Source organism: Colossoma macropomum, unplaced genomic scaffold, assembly GCF_904425465.1.
Source record: "Colossoma macropomum unplaced genomic scaffold, Colossoma_macropomum, whole genome shotgun sequence".
Lineage (NCBI taxonomy): Eukaryota > Metazoa > Chordata > Actinopteri > Characiformes > Serrasalmidae > Colossoma > Colossoma macropomum.
The window spans coordinates 9,350,837-9,372,350 of NW_023494790.1; the positions used below are offsets into that span (position 1 = coordinate 9,350,837).

General features: G+C 40.3%; 1 protein-coding gene across 20 annotated transcripts in view; it reads left to right on the forward strand.

The window, feature by feature from the left end:
* ebf3a (EBF transcription factor 3a) overlaps nt 1-21,514 on the forward strand; it is a 115,568-nt gene that overhangs the window by 67,891 nt on the left and 26,163 nt on the right. For 7 of the 20 annotated variants that reach the window (XM_036572055.1, XM_036572068.1, XM_036572074.1 and 4 more), the window contains exons 7-10: nt 3,380-3,461; nt 8,137-8,281; nt 17,412-17,545; nt 19,301-19,427. In XM_036572055.1, the coding sequence (XP_036427948.1) occupies nt 3,380-3,461; nt 8,137-8,281; nt 17,412-17,545; nt 19,301-19,427 (488 nt within the window). The remainder of the gene's footprint in view (nt 1-3,379; nt 3,462-8,136; nt 8,282-17,411; nt 17,546-19,300; nt 19,428-21,514) is intronic. The other 13 variants (XM_036572061.1, XM_036572064.1, XM_036572071.1 and 10 more) reach the window with 3 other exon arrangements.

Consider the following 21,514-nt stretch of genomic DNA (forward strand, 5'->3'; position numbering starts at 1 on the left):
GCAAAAGATAGATAGATAGATAGATACATAGATAGATAGATAGATAGATTGATAGATAGATAGATAAACTTCATATTAATATTATTTATGTTAGATTATTCTTATTAGGTACACATATGAGGAAATATGGAAAAGATATATGTACCTACATTGTATTGTATTAAGCAAACTGTATGTGTGAGTGTGTATTTGTGTGTGTGTGTTTGTGTGTGTGTGTGTGTGAGAGTATTTGTGTGTGTGTGTGTGTGTAAGGCTGTTTGTTTGCTGTCTGGCAGTGAAAGAGAGAGTGAATGAGGCTCATGTATCAGCTGTGATTTGGCCTGATACCTGCTGTGGAAACATTACAGCTCTATGGGGAAATAAGGACAGGGTCCGAGAATTACAGCCCATAATACTCATCCCTGTGTGTCCAAACACACACTGCCCTGCACACACACACACACACACACAGACACACACACACACACACACACAAATACTGTCACACTGTACACAATTAAAGCTGAAGTGGATGTGTCTTTTACAGCCTCTGTGATGGTCCTACAAGGCCTGCGGATGGCATTATGAACTTTATTTTTCATTGATGATAGCCAACAACGAATTTTTCTGACACCTACCAAGGCCACTTTTTCTCTTTTTTTCTTTTTCATTCTCTTTTAAGCTTCCTTTCTGTCCTCTCTCCATCTTTCTGTCCATTTGTCTCTATCATACATCTCTTTCTCTCTCTCTCTCTCTCTCTCTTTCTCTCCCTCCCTCTCTCACCCCTTCTGTCAGGACGGAAAGGCCAGAATGTAAACAGATGAGGCTGGGTAGTGTAGAGGTGCTCAGGGTTACGGGTGTCATTTCACATTGTGATTTATGGCTCTGGCCAGGGTCCCGTCGGAGAGCGAGGCGCAGAAAGCTCGTCCCGGACCCCCGCCTGTTTGCCCACAGCCACTGCGGTACATGTGTTAACGCCGCACGGCTCTGGATGCAATCAGCAATGCATGACACCTTGGCCCGTGTGCAGCAGCTGCGCGCTAACCTGACACTCAGAGAGGCAAATATTTGGGTACATGGACATCCATATGTAAGGCTACAGCCATTGCTGGATATTCTTTATGGTGCACTGAAGTAGCATTATTTCAATGCAAGTATGAGTGTGTGTGAGGATAAAGCACATTTGAGATGAAGCTTTTGGGCCTGCAAAACTCTAAATACATTTTGTCCCATAATTCTTCACTAATAGCTTATTGAAACAAGCTGAGATGTTTGGTTGAAAAAGTGGGTTTTAAACTTTAAGTCAAGACCAAATTTGTGTAATAAGTGTAAGAGGAGATATTTTATTAGCATTTTAATTTTAAGAAAGGTTGTTGTTGTGTACAGTCCTGTTTTTTGCAAAAACAAAACATACTTTACATTTTTGTTGTTTTTTTCATTGTTTGGCTTCAAAACAAAAGCAGAAAAAATCAGAAATGCAGACCTTAATCTGTTGATACAGAATCAAAACACAGAATTGTTACACTATCATGTAATTACTTATGTAATTACTTATGTAATTACGTAGTAGTAACTGTGTAATGTAACATGAACGTGTTGCAAAACAAAAAAAGAATAGCTCTAGACTGCTAAGGATACAATTCCTTCTTAAAAAGAGAGAGAAGAGAGTGTAAGCCTCTTCTCTCCTCCATAATCCCTCTCTTCATGGTTTCTCTTGCTCGAACACCTCTTAACCAGATGAAAAGTGATGATATCTGAAAGAACATTATTGGAACAAAAACAAGAGAGACCGGGTGGATCCACTTGTTCCACACTTATTTGTTCACACAGGCATTAGGTTTAGGTGTTTGAGTGTATGGGTGTGTGTCCATGTGTTCGTGTGTGTTGGTGCCCAGAGGGACCCGCCCTGACTCTCACACACACATGACATTTGCCGAGCAGATTAGGTGGGTTGTAATTTGTGCTGTAATTGCTGGCCGCTGCTGGCCTTGCTCTAATTGTGTGACGGAGCTGGAAGTTTTAGCTCTCACCTTGTTAAGTGCTCAAGCGTCTCCCGATGATGAGGGGGGCTCAGGTGCGCTCGTTTTGCTTCGCTTTAATTACAGGGTGGAGCTCCAGAAGAGAAAGAAGAGGAGGGAGGGAGAGAAAGAGACAGAGAGAGAGAGAAAGAGATCGAGGGGGGCAAAATATCTGCCTACTTCCTGTTAGTGTGGACAGATGGGTTCTAAAGGGAATTGTGGGATTTGTATGCATCAGATGGACAGACAGACCATTCTGAGAGACATCCATGGGGAGGCTTCTGAACAAAACACTGATCATCATTACTGTGTGTGTGAGAGAGAAAGAGAGTGTGTGTGTGTGCGTTGGTTTTTTTTGTACGTTTTCAGGACAAAAATATCTTCACTTTCTAGAAATCATACAAAATCAGGACCACCAAGGCAGCCCTGACCTTGCAAAGTTTTTTTTTACAAACACACCTGTGTTCTTTTAATGTGTTTGTGTTTTTAATGGTTAAACAATTTTTGGTCAGGTTTAAGGTAAGGGTTAGTTTTAGGGTTAGATTTCGAAAAATTCTTTTAGGGTTAGATTTAACCCTTCTAAACAAATCCTATAAAATGGTAAATCATTCTTAACTTGTAATGGAAGTTAATGTAAGAAGATTGTTTCCAAGTATTTTTACACCATGTAAAGACCAACTTCGAGATGTGCAGTTTTTGTATGACAGTGATAATATATGTCATTACTCATAAATGACCTACATAACATTATTGTATTATTTTTAATATATTGCTGCTGTTGGAACAAAACCTTGTATCTCCAAAATGGGAACTTAACAGGAGAAGAAAAAAACATATGTTAGTTTTAGTGTAAGTCAATGGAACCAGACTTTTTTTTAAGTAATTTTGAGCCGTTTCTTTTGGTCCATTTATCATGAAATTTACATACAATGTAAATATATATAATATGTATGTAATGTATTATTAGTACATATATGCACATACATATGTATTTCATAAAGGACATAACATTGCGAAAGAGTCCATATACATATATGTATTACACAGTGCATATTACTTTGTGGCCTGAAATTGTATCAAAACAAGTGTATGTGTGTTCACTTTGTGAACGTATAGATTCAGCCTGTCAGCTTGAGGTTTAAGTGTTTAAGTGTTGGTGCCAGTGGTTTTACAACTCACAGCTTTACAACTTGAGCAGTTGTTTTTCTTTTTTACAAATTGTGGAGTTTTTCCCCTCAGCTGGGAAGGAGTCGTGAAGTCCATGTTTATACGCTATGCCATTGATCTGTCCTGTGTGAGTTTGTAAGAGTGTATTTGTGTGTGCGCTCAGTTTGGGATTGATTGTCTAACGTGGAGTTTTTCCCTTCTGTGATCTCTTACAGATTCTTTTTGAAATTCTTCCTCAAGTGCAATCAAAACTGCCTGAAGAATGCAGGCAACCCGCGAGACATGCGCCGGTTCCAGGTCAGTATTTCTAACTCACACGTACAGAGCTCATTCTGAAGTAAAGATGGGCTGCAGCACTCTGTATTATGGTATTGTAAAGCAGGTGGATGGGAGGATATAGAGTGGGAGAGTTCCTCTCTTGGGAAAAAGTGGGGAAAAAACTGATTCACCTGCTGTAGCATCTTGCTTCACTGCTCTAAATACACTCAGAGCCACTACCAATGACCATACAAATCACTGCACACTGCATTTCCCTACCACATTTCACACTTAAAAAAAAAAAAAACATTCTGTAAAACTGTTTTTAGATGCACTTGCATTCATTGCTCAAACTCAATAAACATAAATAAACTGTGTTAAATTAATGTGTTAACACTTTCACTCCCTCACAGTCATTCCTACATTATTACATAAATGTCATATTACTGAATCATATGTAGTACTGAATTAAAACAATTCATCAATCCAAACTAACGATACAAAAGTAACACCTACATTTAGAAGCTGGCTGTGATTTTTCATGGGTAACTCAGTGGTAAACATACAGGGTCAGTTGCCTTGGCTTCCTTCTAGGTTCTAGATCTAGATACACTTGGGATATATAGACATACACCAGAGAGAAGTGCCTTGAACGGGTGTCGGTGGTGGACTTTTCATTTTTCATGTGGTGGAGGGTCAGTGGATGATATTGATCCATGCGTCCAGAGCAGAAGGTCAGAGCTGAAGTGAGAGGAAGTGTCCTTTCTGTCTCCACAGCGACTAAAAGAAACATCCGTCACCACTGATGTGCCACTGCACAATGGAGCCAGTGGGTTTCTCTCTCTCTCTCTCTCTCTCTCTCTCTAATCTCCTCTCCTCCCTGAAGGTTTAAGTGGTCTTAACAGAACGTCAGAGCCCTCAGCAGTGTTTCCTCAGGAGCTGCCTCAGCACCTCCAGCTCAGAGAGAGGAGAGGGGACCCATACTTATGGCCTTTCTAAACCCAGAGAGCGACTCAGAGAATGTCACCTTCTGTCTGAGCGCATTGCTCCAGCATTGCTGTTACTTATAGTCAGTTTAAATAGACTGCAGGGTTTTTGATTTTTGAATTTGTGAACCAGATTGATGAAAGCAACAGTCTCTTCTTGATGGCTCTCTCTCTCAGGCCACTTACTGGCAGGACCACTAACTGATTTAAACACAGCATTAATATTTCACTTGAAAAAGAATCACCTTTTTTATTTTGAAGTTCAAGATATGATGACATCTGAGATTTGAGGTTTTTCACAACAGCGATAATATAAAACCTAATGTAATTAAGAAATATGACAGCACTGAATGAGTATTAAAATGTAATGCCAAATACAATTTTTTTTCTATGTTTTTTTTCACATATCATAATTTACATCCCAGCCTGATATTAACTAACACTATCTTATGTCAAAATTTGTTCTACTTGTGGGAGAAACATGTTTTTCCTTTAGCCTTGGTAACTCTATTTGACTCTCAGACCAAACATATATTTACTATGAACACTCACAAACCCAGACTAACAGAAGTTTGGAGGTTTTTTTACCCCGAGCAGAGAGAGAGAGAGGGAGATAGAGAGAGAGGCTGTAAAAGCTGAGCTGTCTGCACCAGTGTGGTTCTGTCTCTTATCCTGAAGGCTCCGTGTTTAACTAAATGCCATCTCCAGAATAAATTTCACACGTGTTTCTGTCCAGCGAGATCCCGTGGCAAGGTCATGCTTTCAGTGTTCCTCTCTTCCCCTCTCCTGCTCCTCTCTTCCTCATCCCTCGCTCCGGCAGCTGGGGGCCAGAGCACGGCCTATCCATCATACTTACAGAGGGAGAAAGGGGGAGAGAGAGAGAAAGAGAAACAGAAAGAGAGAGAGAGAGAGAGAGAGAGTTAGCTATGGATCGCTAGTGTCAGGCTAGCTTTACTTTCTCTACTCTCTCTCTCTCTCTCTCTCTCTCTCTCTCTCTCTCACTTTCTCTCTCTCTCTCTCATTCCCTTCTCTCTCTTTCTCTTTCTTTCCTTCTTTCTCTCTTTCTCTCTTTCCATGTCCCTCCATCTCTGTCTCTCTCTCTCTCTCTTTCCTTATCTCTTTCTTTCTTTCTCTCCCTATTCACCCCCTCCTTTCCATCTCTATTCAAATGCTAAACGTCCCATCCTCAGATCACTCTTAAGTGCTTCTGTATGAGCCCGGATTGTGTGGTAAACAGATAAACACAGAAAAGCGCTTGCTAATTCAAACCCTGCTAATTCGCTAAAGCGCTTCTTTTCTTTCTTTTTCAAGAGGCCCCCTCCACTCCACCCCCCACCCCCACCAATGCCCATCTCCTCACTGCACTGACTCTCACTGCCACTAATGAGAGAAAACAGCTAATCAATATATCAATAGATCAATGCAGATGGGCTAGCATTAGCGGCAGGGCTGCGGGCGGCGTTTTGAGAGACTGTTAACGGCTGAAAGAGCAGACGAGTGCCTCTTCTCTTTTCTCTCTGTTCACCTAAGTGCCAGATTAATGCCTAATTGGCCCCAGGCTTTGTAAAAAAAGGGCCGGGCACTACAGAATTGCAGCCTGTGTTTGAGCGACAGGTATTTGATAGACCCTCGCACGTAGTTCTTTATCTAAAGCACACACACTCGTAACTGCCCGAGTGTACCCTTCAACGGCAGGGAAAAAAAGGCTCTTCTCCTTAACAGAGGTTAATTGTAGCTCTCTAACAAGAAATTGAATCTGCTTTATATAGCATGATTGCATTGAATCTTCTCTTTTTTGACATATGGACCCACCGCAGTTGGGCTCCAGGAATAGACAACGTTAAATATTGTTCAGCTTCATTAAGAGGCTGTGACATTCTGTGGGGTGGGTAAGGGGGGGGTGGTAGTTCAGCACTCCATTTTTGGAAAATAATGAAATATGAAATGATGGATGTGTCCTACGGGCATGTAATGATAGCGTGCAATGTTTATTAACTTCTCTCAACTGCTGCCATTGTAAAACTCTCCATCACAATCATTGTCTTCAGAAGTGTAAATCTGACGAAAGAAAATGAGTCCCCTAACTTGTTGTACTCTTAAAACTAAGGGGGTCTTACATTGGTATTGAAGGCTGTTTGAACCTTTTAAAGGTTGTTTTTTCGATGGCATCACATAAACAACATCTTGTTGCACTTTTTATTTCTTTCTTTTTTAAAGAGTGTTGTTCATGACAATTAATTGAAAGTAGTTTTTTGCTGTTGTCAAAACAAAACCTTGTATCTCCAAAATAATAACTTAACAGGAGAAGGAAAAAACATACTTTACTTTTAATGTAAGTCAATGGAACGAGGTGTTTTTCCAAGTCATTTTTGGGGATTTCTTCTGGTCCATTCATCATGAAATTTAAATACAATGTAAAGGGCAGCAGACTTTTTCAAAATATGTCAAAAACTGAAAAATAACAGAAATTGAGATACAAGGTTTAGCAATATAGATCTGTGAAAAGTAAATAAATAAATAAATAGTGAAACAACAGGATGAAGGCTAGTCTAGAAGAGGCCATTAGCACCTGATAAAGTAAATTGACTTGAACATCAACATCAACACAGTTATTGCCATAAGTAAGCACTGAAAGACCAAATTGTGTTGATGTAATTTTTTTATTCATGTAGAAATTACATACATGCTTAAATGAAGTCAGTTCAATGCATCACTTTTTTTTCCAATGTAGATCCTGACCGTGCTACTCAAAGTGTAAACATAGGGTACCGTTCTCACTGGTGCAGTCTAATTTATTGTCTTAATGAGCTAAACCAAAGGAAAAGGCATATCACTCAACTTTTTTTTCATCTTTTCTCTGGCTCCTGTCCCTCTGTGAAAATAAACAGCAGCTTTGGGGGTCTCACTGCAGTGCCCAGTGTCCACGACATGTGTATGTGCTCGCTTTTGTTGTGTGTAAGGTGTGGAGCACTGCCATGCTTTACAGCATTCAAAATAAAGCTCATATAGTGCAGTGGAAAATGGGGGAAAAGTCAAACAAACAGAGCCATAAAAAACTGTTTGTGTGTGTTTTTGTGTGTGTGTGTTTGTTTATATGTACTTGAATATATGTGCACAAAAAACCCTGCTGATCAGAAGAATAACATAGCATGGGCTCATCTGCTAACTGGGCCACACACACACACACACAGATCTCACCCTAATGTTGAGTCTGCCACTATAAGTGGAACAGCCTTTGTTATGTTGTGTTGCGCACAAACAAGGCTACAACAAAGAGAGAAAGAGCGTCTGATAGCAAGCCTTGGGACAGGCCTGCTGTTCTCTCCAGCTCTAAATTACTTTGAATGACTTCTGTTTAGTGCCTCAAGAACACATATCTATGCACAAACACAATCACATACTTTTAAACCTAAAGGCCTGTATATGTGTCTATACTTCAATGTGCTCTCTTTACTATGTAATTACATAGTAGTTACGTAGGCCATGTCAAATAATTCATACTAATTAGTGAATAATAACAACAACAGGCCTGCAGTATGAAGTGTTAAACTGCAAGGGTCTGTATGTGGGTCACATTTCAGCTCTTCACTCTTACAACTATACAACTCACATAACAGTTACTGAATAACTGAGTAATAGTCAATTTTAAGGTTAATAACTGAGTAATAATCCATTTAGATAATCCATCAAGAATTTAATGACATGCTGCCTTTTGACTCTCTTTCCAGGTCGTTATATCGACAACAGTTAACGTGGACGGTCACGTGTTGGCCGTTTCGGACAACATGTTCGTTCACAACAACTCCAAACACGGTCGCAGGGCTCGCCGTCTTGACCCCTCTGAAGGTACGGCCCCTCCTTATCTGGAGAATGGTAGGCACATTTTACATGAAATTATTATTTGCAGCGCCTCTCCCACTTCTTTCTTCTTTCTCTGTCTTTCTCCTTCCCTCTTCTTCCCCTGTTTGGCCACCTCTCCATCGTTCTCTTTCGTTTGTAGTTGAGTATCTAGTGTAGTGTAGAGGTGAATGAAGACTAGTTTAGGTGTTAGTCAGCTTTAGTGCTCACAGTGTCTTCCTGGCTTTCTTTCTCCTTCACACACCATTTCACCTGTAGAGCACATGGGTTAGTTTTCATTCCCCTATGTTGCTACCTGCTTCCTCCATCCTTCATATTATTATTATTATTATTATTATTATTATTATTATTATTATTATTATTATTATGTGATTATTCTCACTTATCATGAATGATGTTGGGCCACGTTTTATTTGGTCTTTTTTTGCAACAAAAGGTGAAACAAGAGTTATGTGTAGTTGATGTGCACTGTTTCCAATTATAGTGGTGCATTTTATTATCAGACTATACTATTGTAGAGACAACATATGTGATTGATTTGTCTGACATTTTGTGTACAATATCATTGATATCACATCAACACCTCGATATTTCCATCTTTAGTTTTTTTAGACCATTCGAAAACTGACGTTCACACTATGTGAACATTTCAAAATTAATGGACCAATAGAAATAGTCCAAAATTTCTTAATTATGGTAGCACTATTTGGATGGTCCACTGTAGATGCCATGTAGATGCTCAGTCTATCTTTAACCTACATTCAACTAAATATCTATTAAATGCAACTGAACTTGAATATTGTGCGTGAAAGGATCTATTACATCTAACCCTAATCCTAACCTTAAGACAAAACCTACACCTACTCCTATTCCAAACCCTAACCTTAATGTTTTTGGTAATCAACTGAGTATCACCAGAAAGTTTGTTAATAACATAAGTATCTGTGGATCATCTATAGGGGATCATTCAAATAAAGCGTGACCAAAATTATTATCTTGCCTTTCATTAAAGTCAGTTCACTTCTTTACCATTATCATGTAAAAGTACTATTTCTGAAATATGAGGTTTTATTATGAGAGCGATGATGTACATGTATGTGTGGTCTGAAGACTTTAAAACACTGATGATGTATCAGTTAATGCTGCTAAGAGTAGTTTTTACTAGTCACTGTAAGGCTGAGGCTGCTAGACTGCTGGGCAAAGAACTCGTACAAACAACTCAACGTTACGGGCCGCACACGTTTAAAAACATAACATTTGTATTTTCTTTGTTTTAATCAAGCAGTAATTACCATATCAACTAACCCAGTAATGTATAATGAAGCAACCAAAAGGATATTAATCCCCTACTCTAGTGAGGCAGAGAACACTAAGTTATTTGTTTTTAGGGTCTCTTTTTTTTGTTCTTTTATTAATGACAGGGGCAGAATGAAAATAAAGTAATTGAGCGTGTGTGCCCTGAGCGCTGGAGCCATTTGGCCCCATGACGTGTTGTTTGTCTCTTCTGTGCTGGTTTGATGGTAGGTGTGTTTTGCTTAGCAACCGCCTTTAATTAGGAGAGCAATTAAGAAGGTTCAGGCCTCTCCCCTCGCCTCACTACATCCCGGGGGAGAGAGAGAAACAGAGAGAGAGAGAAGCCCAGCCCTTACACCGCTGGGGCTACCAGCCTTCAAAGGCCAATTTGCAGCGCTCTCTTTACTGCACTTCTAGAGCCCTCAATTTATCAGCCTCTATCCACCTAATATCTGTTTATTTCATGACAAATTAATTTCAGTTATTGTATTTTTTGTGTCAAGGAAGTCATTATGACCTAAAAACAGGACTCATTTCACCCAGTTTGAGTCACTTTAATCTCAGTTTGGGTGTTTTTTTTTCCCTGAACCTGTCTGCCCCATTGTGCGCCATAGTGATGTTTTGACAAGTCTTAAAAAAAAATTCCCAACAGTTTTAAAAGCTCACCTCCTCCTTAAAACGCCCACACACACTGTCACACACACCCGCTTCCTTTCGCACCACTTAGCTACCTGGGGTTTCAGCCGCCCCAGACGTCAAATTTGGGCCGAGCAGATATTGCCACTAGCCTCCTAATAAGGGGCTTTAAGAGCGGACTGGGAACAGTTACCACGGAGGAGAGGAAAAAAGATCCGACTTTGGACTTATGACTGTCATTCAGCATGAGCCTTCACTTTCAGCTTAACTCTGTAATTACCACCGCTAATTTCACTGAAATATTACGCTGGCGTCTTCGACTTCTCAGCTCTTATCTACGACTTTTGATGCCTGCTTTATTGGCATGACTACTTTTCAACAAGAAATGGATCACAAGGCACAAAATGATAACACCTCTTTTCCTCTCTGATATGAGTGTGGAAGGGAGTGTGTATGTGTGTAGGACATGTACAGTCGTGAACTGTACTGACATCCATATACGCACTCAGGTTCAGAGCTATAGAAGGCAGGGTGTTTGAGATTAGAAGCACATTTCCGAAAGTGATAAGCACTATGAGAGAGAGCAAGCGAGTGAGAGAGAGAGAGAGAAGCTCTGTGTATCAGACACTCTCTCCTCTTCCCCGAACGCTCTTATCTAATCATCTAATATGGGCTAATGTTCTCAGACAGTGAATTTACTCTGGCTTCTGATCTTCAAGTAAAAGTAATTCCTCTACTGCTGCCCCTGTGGACTGTACTGCTCAGCTAACCATGCTAACCTCTTACATACAGCTGCTCGCAGCAACCTGGCCAACAAGGAGAGCAAAAGCACCTCATATTTGGAGGGGTTCTTGGATTAGAACCACCTTGATATACCCCTTCTATGTATATGGGATCATATGAAAATGTTCAGTACTGTACAAAAGTCCAAGGCATCTGTGAAAATGATTTTCAAAGATATTTATAGTGGATAACCTCTTACATACAGCTGCTCACTGTTATTCATTAAACATTAATGTTAGAAAAAATCTGAATAAATTAACAATACATTGCAATTGGGCATGTGTAAGTGTATTAGCTTAAACACTACCAATGCTCTTCTTGAGGAAGTCCGGTATGTACAGCTACCATCCAATATCTTGTTTATCTAATCAGCCCCTCATCAAATTAAATCAGGTGCTGCTGATGAAATTTAACACATTAAATCAATGGCTGGAGTGTGTTCTTCAAAATGTATTAATCTAGCCAATATCTTAATAACTTACTTATTACGTTTTGCTATATTTACATGTATTTATTCTAATGCCATAATGATTTTTACTGTAGCAAAAACACATTTAATCCTAAATAGTTTTAAATAGTTAAAAGTCTTTAGCATTATAGATTTGTATAGGAAGAGATGCAGCCAACAAACCCAGAGAGAGCAGTAAACTGTTGCTGTCCAAAGAAAAACAAGTATCTCCAAAATAGTAACTTTACAGGGGAAGGCAAAAACACTCTTACATTTCAAAGTAAGTTAATGTAAAGAGGGTTCATTCCAAGTGATTTTAAAGCATTTCTATTGGTGCATTTATCATGAAATTTTCACACAACATAAAGGACAGCTGGTGTGTTAAAATGATGTAGAAAATTGAAAATCGACAAAAATGGAGATACATGGTTTTCGTTGGACAGCGATGAAATAGTGGAACAGAGAGAAGAAAAGGTGAAAGAGAAAGAGAGATGACATTCAGTAAGAGAGTGAACTCTCTCTCTCTCCCTCTCTTTCTATCTATCTCTCTCTTTCTCTCTCTATCACTCTCTCCACTGTGTGTTGAAGGCCTGCAGCTTCAGCTCCATTTGCATACCAAGTGGCGGTAATGTTGTTAGGTTTATGCAATAAAGACAAGCGGATCGCGTCTGCAGGGCTGTAGCCTGTTAAAGGGGCCAGATGGGCAACACACACACACACACACACACACACACTCACACACACATATACACACACGCGCGCACACACGAGCGAGGTACAGCTCTAATCCCATCAGCGCCGGGATCAGCCTGCCATCTGGCCGTCCCCGCCACTATCGCGCCGCGTTTGTGCCGCCGGCCCAACAAAGAGAGGCAGCAGCAGGCAGGATGGGACCTGTTCGAGTGCTTCAATATTGGGGGAGAAGGAGGAAGGTGACAAACACACATACACACACACACTCAGGAAACACAACAGCGGCAGCCATGTTGCCATGGAAGAGGCTGCGTTTCTGATTAGAGCGTCACACCAGGAAAACAATACACATGGGAAGGCGGCAGGAGGCCAGAACACACACACACACACACCAGTGAGAGGTGGAAGAAAGACAGACTGCACAAAGCCAGTGATTTTCTCGAAGTGTGACATATGCGGTTGAGACGAGTTTGTGGTGGTGAAACACACACAAATCACGTGTGTGGTCTTGTGGATTAACACTGGAAAACAGAGACTAATAAAAAGTACCTTAATACAAAGAATAAAGTTAAAATACTCAAAAAGCAAAGATGACAGAGGAAACCTAAAAAACAAAGAGTAAGGAGTACTTTGAAATGTGCTACTGGTACAAATAAGCTTTATACCTAAAATATCTAGTAATGTCTTTTTCTTCAAGTACACACACACACACACACTCCCTCTCATTGTAATCACACACTTAAGGAAATACCCCACTGTACTCGAAAACACAGAAGCCAGAATGTGGCACGGTTCCAAACTCTAATCTGTACTGCCTGCTATAAAGTGCTCCCCTGTTAATAAAATACACAGTCTTTCCTGCTAAAAAGTGCTCTCCCACTAAAAAGACACACAATTTTTCCTTGCTAAAAGCATCCCCACACAAAAAAACTTCCCCTGCTAAAACATACAGTCTTCCTTTGCTAAAAGGAGTTCCAATGCTATAATAGCTCACACAGTGTTCCCTCCACAGCTAAAAATGCAGTGTTCCCTTGCTAAAAAGTGCTGTTAAAAGTACACTGCATGTTCTCTTGCTAGAAAGTGTTTCCCTGCTAAAATTACAGTGTTCCCCTCGCTGAAAAATGCTGTCCTTGAAGAAAACATGCCACATTCCCTTGCCTAAAAGTGCCCCACAGCTACAAACACAGGATACACAGCATTCCCTTCCTAAAAGTGTTTGTCTGCTAAAAAATACACAGTGTTCCCTTGCTAAAAAGTGTTCCTCTGTTAAAAACACAGACTCCGCTTCCTTGCGAAAAAGTGCTCCCCACCTAAAATGCACTCATCACGTTGTCTTGCTAAAGAGTGCTCCCTTGCTAAAAGCACGCATCATGATCCTTTGCTAAAATATGCTCCTCTACTAATAATATATGCCATGATCCCATGCTAAAAAATGCTCTTCTAATAAAAATACATGCCGTGTTTATTTGCTAAAAAGTGATCCCCTGGCTAAACTCTTCTCCTTTCTGCCTCTTCCTGGTGCTGTGTTGAACTTGGCCTGCGTGTGTGCTCTCCCTGCAGTTTCCATCATCTGCTGGAGCACATTGTGTGTGTATAGCATTAGATCACTAGCGCAGGCTGTGTGTGTGTGTGTGTGTAATTCGCTTTGCTATGCCTTCCCATTCAACACATGTTACCCCACTACATGTGCATTGAAAGTGTATGCAAATGCAGCGTGGCAGAAGGGAGAGGGGCTGGCAGCTTGCAGTCTCTCTTGCTCACTCTCACTCTATCTCTCTCTCTCTGATGGGGGAGTCATTGCAAATTCCGAGGCAATGTGCAGTGGTCTCTGGCCGCAGCTGCTAGCCGGCCCCTCCTGTGGGTCTGCCTTTACCTCTCCCACACACACGCGCACCCAAACACAGGCCCCTCCCCTTTGCCTCCCTTCTGCTCACCTACACAAAGTAAATTTGTTTACTGTAATTTTTGGTGAATGATTTGCTATAATTGGAAGTGTTGATGAAGGTCAGTCCCTTTGAGGAGCCGCGTCTGTCTTTTGAGACTTGATCCGCTTTCAAGCACTCTGCCTGCAATTAAGAAAAGCAAATGTCACTCGCAAGCCTCAGAAATGAAAATTTGTATGAACTTATTAGCATGAAGTCAACAGCTCTAGTTAAGGGCAAGCTCCCTGTGTGTGAGTGTGTGTGTATGTGAGTGTGTGTGTGTGTGTGAGAGTGTGTGTGTGTGAGTGCTTGGGGCCTCTGCTGCTCTGGGAGATGTGAGAGGAATGAGCAAATACAACCTCCACTAGTCCAACATTAAGGCAAACAAAGAGAGGTGCCTTGTCTGGCCTGTTCTACACAACAATACCTAATGGTGATTAACTAGGCCTGGCTGTACAGCCCACAGACTGACGCAGAGAGAGAGAGAGAGAGAGAGAGAGAGAGAGGGAGGGAGAGAGAGACACTTGAACCTGCCCACACAAACTACTCAGTCACAGATCTTATCATACTCAGCCTTATCACACTTCGCAATTCAGTGAAGTCATTCAAATTAGAGTTAATTAAATTATTATATTGAAAGCCATGTGCAGAAGTTTGGGTTAAGTTTGGGTTAAGTGAAAAAAAGTACACATCCTCTACAGAGAACACCCTTGTGCACATTTTAATGTACAGTTACTGTTTATTTGCTGAATTTAACATATTGGGAAAAAGTGACCTGTGCAAAAGTTATGGCACATCTTATATTTTATTTGTATTTTTTCCGGTCAGTTAAACTCACACAAATAGATAGAAACTGTGTACGAGCATTCGAATGAAAACAGCATTATTAAATTTCTTCCCTGTAGAAGATGTGTTAACTGATTTTCACTTGGAAAATCCAAGAAAACATGTAATTAGTCAATTATTCAATTTAAATAGCTGTAAATTATACACATTAGGTATTATTATTATTATTATTATTATTATTATTATTATTAATTTAATTAAAATAATATATTAGACTATATAACACATAAGTAATACATTAGATTTTTACACACATTTTAATTCATGAATTTTATTTTCCACATCTTTTTTTTCTACAATCATAAACTGTCTTGCCAGCTTAATAAAGCTATAACTCTAAGAACGGGACAGGGTTGATGATGTCACCTCCGAGGGTCCGCAGTGATTTGCTTCTGAAAGGGTTTTTACAGGAAGGCCCAGCATCTCCTGTGCATTATTAACCGGCCTGCTGTGAGAACAGAGCAGAGAGCAGGAGGAGACCGAGGGGCCATTGTCTTCTTCTCCCACCTCGACGATAACACAGCCATGGTGGGAGGGAAAGAAATGAGTGAAGGAGAGAAAGAGAGAAAGATGAATAAAAAGTGATGAAGTGGGTGAGATAGAGAGATGAGAGGACGAGTGCTGGATATCATGGCTAAAGCGTACATCTTTACAGCAGCCCGTGTTTGAGACTTGCTGTGCAGGGGCCAGAGGAGGTCTGTCCATCACACAGTGGGGAGGGAGGGATGATGAAAGAGCAGAGGGACGGGGACGGCAGTAGCATTGGCCCTTTGCACCATGGACCGCAAAAGCATATTTATATATATATATTTGATAGGTGCGGCCAGAGATCAGTCAAACAATGATTTTGTCACAGCTTGTAGGAAGCGATTTGATTGGTTGAATTCAAATCAGCACAGAATTAACATAGAATTATAAAGTAAAGTTTAAGTAAAGTTTAAGTAAAGTCGAGTAAAGTTTATGTGGATTGTTTTGACTGGGAAACAGGTGGAATCATTAAGTGTCATTAGCTGCATTAAGCATTTCAATTTTTATACAACAGAATGGGTACGTTAATGAAATCATACCAAGAATATATGTGCATAAAGTCACATGTTCAAATTGTCAAATGTTTTGATGATTTTTTAAGTAAAAAAATTCATTAACACCTCCTCTACCTCTGCACATTTTAATGCACAGTTACTGTTTATTTGCTGAATTTACCTTTTTTTTTGAAAATCAATCAAAAATAAACAAATAAAAGGTGGTCTGTGCAAAAGCTATGACACATCTTATACATTTTCTGTTTTTTCTAATGTTAAATTCAGTAAATAAAATGATCAGAAAATGCCACATTTAAGTTTGTTTCCTGTAGAGAAGGTTGACATTTTCTTAAAATCAGCTAAACCTTTCATTTGTCCAGGGGTGCTTCAACATTTGCATACATATGTATATAGATATAGATGTGAATTTATAAATCTATAGGCTAGTTCTTTGGCTCATGTTAAAAAATATTAATTCCATGCTTCAGTCTTGAGTTCAGTCTTCTATTAGTCTCTATGCTAATAACGTATGCAAATGATCCGTCACCCCTGACAACAAAGGTGGTGTCGGAAAAGTAAATCAGCTAATTCATGTCATTGCAAAACTGCTTGGAGACTCAACCTCAGTAACCCGGTTCACCCAGTTTCAGTCAGATACAGGCCTGTCACAGGAACTGCCGACTCCAGTCCTGTCAGGCTGCAGTGCAGCACAGGTTGGTGATCTCCCTGTTTAAATGCACCTCCTCTGTTCATCACACTCTTAATCATAGAGGTGCCCAAAAATGTTCTTTGGAGAGAACCCATTTTGTTAGCTAAACAGCCTTTAATACATGTGTGCAGAAGCTCCACAGAACGTAGTGGGTTAAAACAATTAAAGGTTCTTCCTGGAGCTGTGCCTCCCAGCCAAGGACCATTCAGGAACCTTGTTTTTAGGTTTAGGTGTGCAAGGTTTAGTAGTTAGAGCAAGGAGATCAGCAGGACCTTCAGCACCTTGTGTGTAAAGGATGAACAGATTAAACAGAGAAGGTTGGAAGTTTTGTGGGAGGCTCGACCCAATTAGTGCACACACCCAAGTGTGTTTGCAGACGTGTGTGAGGGAGAAAGTGAAGCAATTGTCGCTTGGCGACCCTTTGATTGGTCGCTGTCAGATGTGTGAGAGCTGGGTGGAGGAGTTGTTTTGCCGCACGTACACTGGCCTTAATCATCACTGATAGCCATATTGGCCCTGAGGAGTCCACGGTGCAGCAGGGCTCGTATGGCTTCTCTTTTCCCTCCGTTCATGCTTTTAATGGCCGCTTTAAAAAAGCAGAGCAGCCTGATATATGACCGTGCCCTTTTGTTGCCGCGTGGCCCAAATCATTCATGTTTTGTCTGCTTTTGAGTTTAATTGTCCCTCGGTGAGGGAGTCAGTGTGTGTTCTCTCTATGTGATGAGTGAGTGTGTGTGGGTGTGTGTATAATAAAGCACGGTGCTGAGCGGAGTGTTTTCTCTCCTGTTATAAGCAGCTACCCCATGCATAAAGGCCATTAGCCCCAGTGAAGGGTGGACTACAGGCGGAGCCACGGTCATCCTCATTGGGGACAACTTCTTTGACGGCCTGCAGGTCGTGTTCGGCACCATGCTTGTATGGAGCGAGGTAAGGGTCACCATGCACCAGAATGGTCTACTTGTACTACCCATTTTTAGTGTTATGGAGAATGGAAATGGTCAAGAGATGCAATGTTGCACTCTTTCCCAAAAGGTTCCAAAAAGGTTCTTTGCCTGATGCCATAGTAGAACTATTTTTACCTGCCTAAAGAACTACTTTTGCAAATGATATGTGTGAGTGGGAAGAATTACGTAAGTCTAGAGAGGCTATAAGGTAGTTATAATTTTCCAGAAGTTAATAATCTTGTAATCTCAAGAAAAAAAAAGTTATCTTGAGACAATGAGTTATCTTGTGATCTCAAGATAACAAAGATATCTTGAGATAACAAGTTAATTATTTTGTGATCTCGATATAACAAAGTTGCTATCTTGAGATCACAAGATAATTAACTTGTTATCTCCAGATAACAATCCAGAAAATTACAGCAATAGCTCATGGCCTCTCCAGACTTCCATAAAGAACCATTGTAAACTTTTATTTTAAAGAACCTCCAAATAATATAAAGACTCTAGGAAGAACCGTTAAAATGGTATAGAACTTTTAAATTATGTGAAGATTCTTCACACACACAAATCTTAACATAGTTCTTTAGGGAACCGAACCTGGTTCTTTAACAGCATTGCTCAAACAACTCTTTGTAGCACCTTTCTTTAAAGAGTGTAGTTTACTGTTAATTTTCTGTTATGTCTATTTGTGTAAGCAAAAAAATAAAATGACAAATTCTTTATTAGTGTAAGTGTGCTTGGCCAATAGAGTGAATCTTGGTGGAAAAAGAAAAAAAAAATAAGAATGAAGACAGAAATATTTTGTTTGTTCAATGGTTTTAATGTAACATTAGCCAAAATCTTATGTGCCAATTATGTGTCAATGAAATAAGATAATTTTGCCAGATAAAGTTACTTAAAACAAGTAACAAACATCTAAAAATAATCTGAATAATCTAACTAACAACAGTCTCATAAAATAAGTATTAGATATATTGACTAGATTTAAGATGTTTTACTTCACAAGATATCATATTTGTAGTGCATGCAGTGAACTGGCCACAGGAAAAATATGCTTATCCAGTGTGAAGTGGACAATCCCATTTTAATAATTTGCAATTCTGCCACTGCTCCTATTTCAGTTTCTTCACAGTTAATGCAGTCAACTTGCACTCAATACAAATTTCAGGACTCATGATAGTGCTCCTTTTTTTAACGAATGTTGATGGAGTTGTCTCCTCACACATATTTCTTAGCAAGGGCCCTTGAAAGCCAATCAGCATATGTTTGTTTATTTTATACAATTTAATCACAGGAGCAGATAAGGAATCAGATAAACCGAGCATGCTAAGCAGCCCAGTATCCACTGGGGCTTTGGTTGCATTCTGCGCCGAACTGCGCGATCTTGCAAAACAATCAAGCAATTAGGAGTGAAATGTTTGGAAAAAAAACAGTAAGAGAAAGATGGAGAGAAGGGAAAGAGAGCCATGTGGAGGTGATTTTAACCAGCCTTACGCCCCCTGGCTTTTCCTGAAGTCAGTCTGAGCCAAGCTCCATTTGCTGGCAAACAAAACGTGTGTGTATGTGTGTGTGGAGGGGGTATATTTGCTGAGTTACAGGAAAGTGGCTAGCTGACAGGCTAATTTAGCATCATAGTAGTAATTGTGTTTAGTAGCTAACATGGTTAGCATGTGTTAGCAGAGTGTGTGTGATGGCAGGCTAAGCACTAACTGTTTTGTGCCCTGCTGGTCCCTGGCAGCTGATAACGCCCCACGCCATCCGCGTGCAGACCCCACCCAGACACATTCCGGGAGTGGTGGAGGTCACCCTGTCCTATAAGTCCAAGCAGTTCTGCAAAGGAGCGCCAGGACGATTTGTCTACACCGGTGAGTGCCAAAGGACCTGATTCTCAGCTCTTTCTTAAACTCCTGTTTCTTTTTCATTTTTACTCTCACTTAGTCTAAGGGTGGGACGATTGATATTGAAACATCAATATTTCCGAGACTGAAGTGTCAATATTTATGATTTTTAATTGTAGATCTTTTTGATACTGAAGTGTAGACATGTCTGAATTTGAAGTATCAATATTTCTGATATTGAAGTATCGATATTTATGATACTGAAGAATTTATATATATTCAACACTAAAGTGTCAATATTTCTGATAAAGTGTTGATATTTTTGAAACTGAAGTATCAATATTTCTAAGACCGACAATTCCTTTTGATAATCAATCCATACATGTCCACAATTGCTGTATTTCACTCTAGAATTCACAAATATTTTTTATTTGCACCAAAATCATTTTAAAAGTAACATTATCAGTATCAGTATCGGGATACTAGCTTTGGTATCAGATCAAAAAATGAACCAGTGATATCGCCCATCCCTAACTTAATCCGTCTTGTCACTCTGGTGACCTTTTTACCTTTTTTTTTTTTGCTTGTTCTCTCTCTCTCTGTCACTCTCTTACCCTTTTTTCTCTCTTCCACTACAATCCTGCTCTCCTTTTATTGCCTCACTCTTCCATCTTGACCATTACTCTATGCTTTGCTGGCTGTAGCCCACCCAGCTGTAACAGTGAGAGCTGGACTCAGTGCAGGAAAATCGTGTGAGAATGACCTAGCCTCTCTCTCTCTCTCTCTCTCCTCCGTCTTTCTCTGTAACCTTATCCTTTCTCCATCAGAGGGGCGAAGGGGGCAGCTGCCAGCTCCTGTTAATCTCAAACCATTACAACACGTCCCCGACCCTTCCTCTCCTTTCCTGTCTCCCTTTTCCTCCATACGTACATTAACCCACCTCTATTGCACAGGTTACCATCACTGTGTGTATGTGTGGTGTATATATATATATATATATGTATGTGTATATATATATATATATATATATATATATATATATATATACACCCACACACATACCCAGCGAGGTTGTATTCCGTGTGTAGGGAGGATTTTTAGGTGATTGTGTTTGTACTCCTCTGGATCAGTGAGTGTGTGTAAGTTGTACCTAATCTCCTGTGTGGCTGGCTATGGCTGATAGCAGAGGTGATGCGGTCACTCCATGTCTGACCTGGAAGCTCAGTATCTGATCCCGAAACAGGCAGGACAATGAGATAATCATCAGGAATTAGAGAGCAAGAGAGAGTGAGAAAGAGAGAGAGAGACAGAGAGAGACAGAGGTGGGTAGGGGGTTGAACAGGGGTTATTCGGGGCCCCCTGGTCCCCCCGGGGGCAGCTGTTCCCTGGTCCAGCCCCAGTGTGGCTACAGTCTGGGCCGTTTAACCCCCCTCAGCAAGGCCAGGCCACAGGCCAACGAGCCCCTGAGATAATGAAACCCGAGCTGGGGGGGTGCTGCCTAAAACTGGCCCTGTTATATGAGCTCTGACACTAATGTCTGCTCCACAGCCCTGCACCAAACTTCCCCAGCCATTCACACATATCCTTACTCTCATGTGTTAACACTTTGGCCTTGAGATGTGCCACAAATGTTTCACCACCGAATTCCATCAAGGTCAATTTCAAGCCACATCAAGCTGAATTTCTCCTTTTAGTGCTATTTTGTATAATAACACAAATATTGTCACTGTTGTGAGAAAACATATCTTAGATAGGGTAACTTTACAGGAGAAGTTCTGTGTTCACCTTTTTCTTGCTTCACTCATCATGAAATATTTACACAATTTAAAGGGCAGCTGGCATTTTCAAATGGTATTAAAAAGGCTGAAAAAATCAGCTACAAGATTTTCTTATGACAGCGATGTTAAATATATTGGTTCACAAAATGTAAGATCTAGGTTGCATTTATATAATTTTGGCTAATATTAAATACATAAGAGGATCGTATCGACGTTTATTAATCTCCTTTTGTGCTTGGTGTTTGCTCGTCTGCATCATGGCAGCCTCCCCCCCAGTTTTCCTTATGAGGATGTTTTTATTTGTTGTTTATTATTTGTCTCCGCTGTCTGATCCCT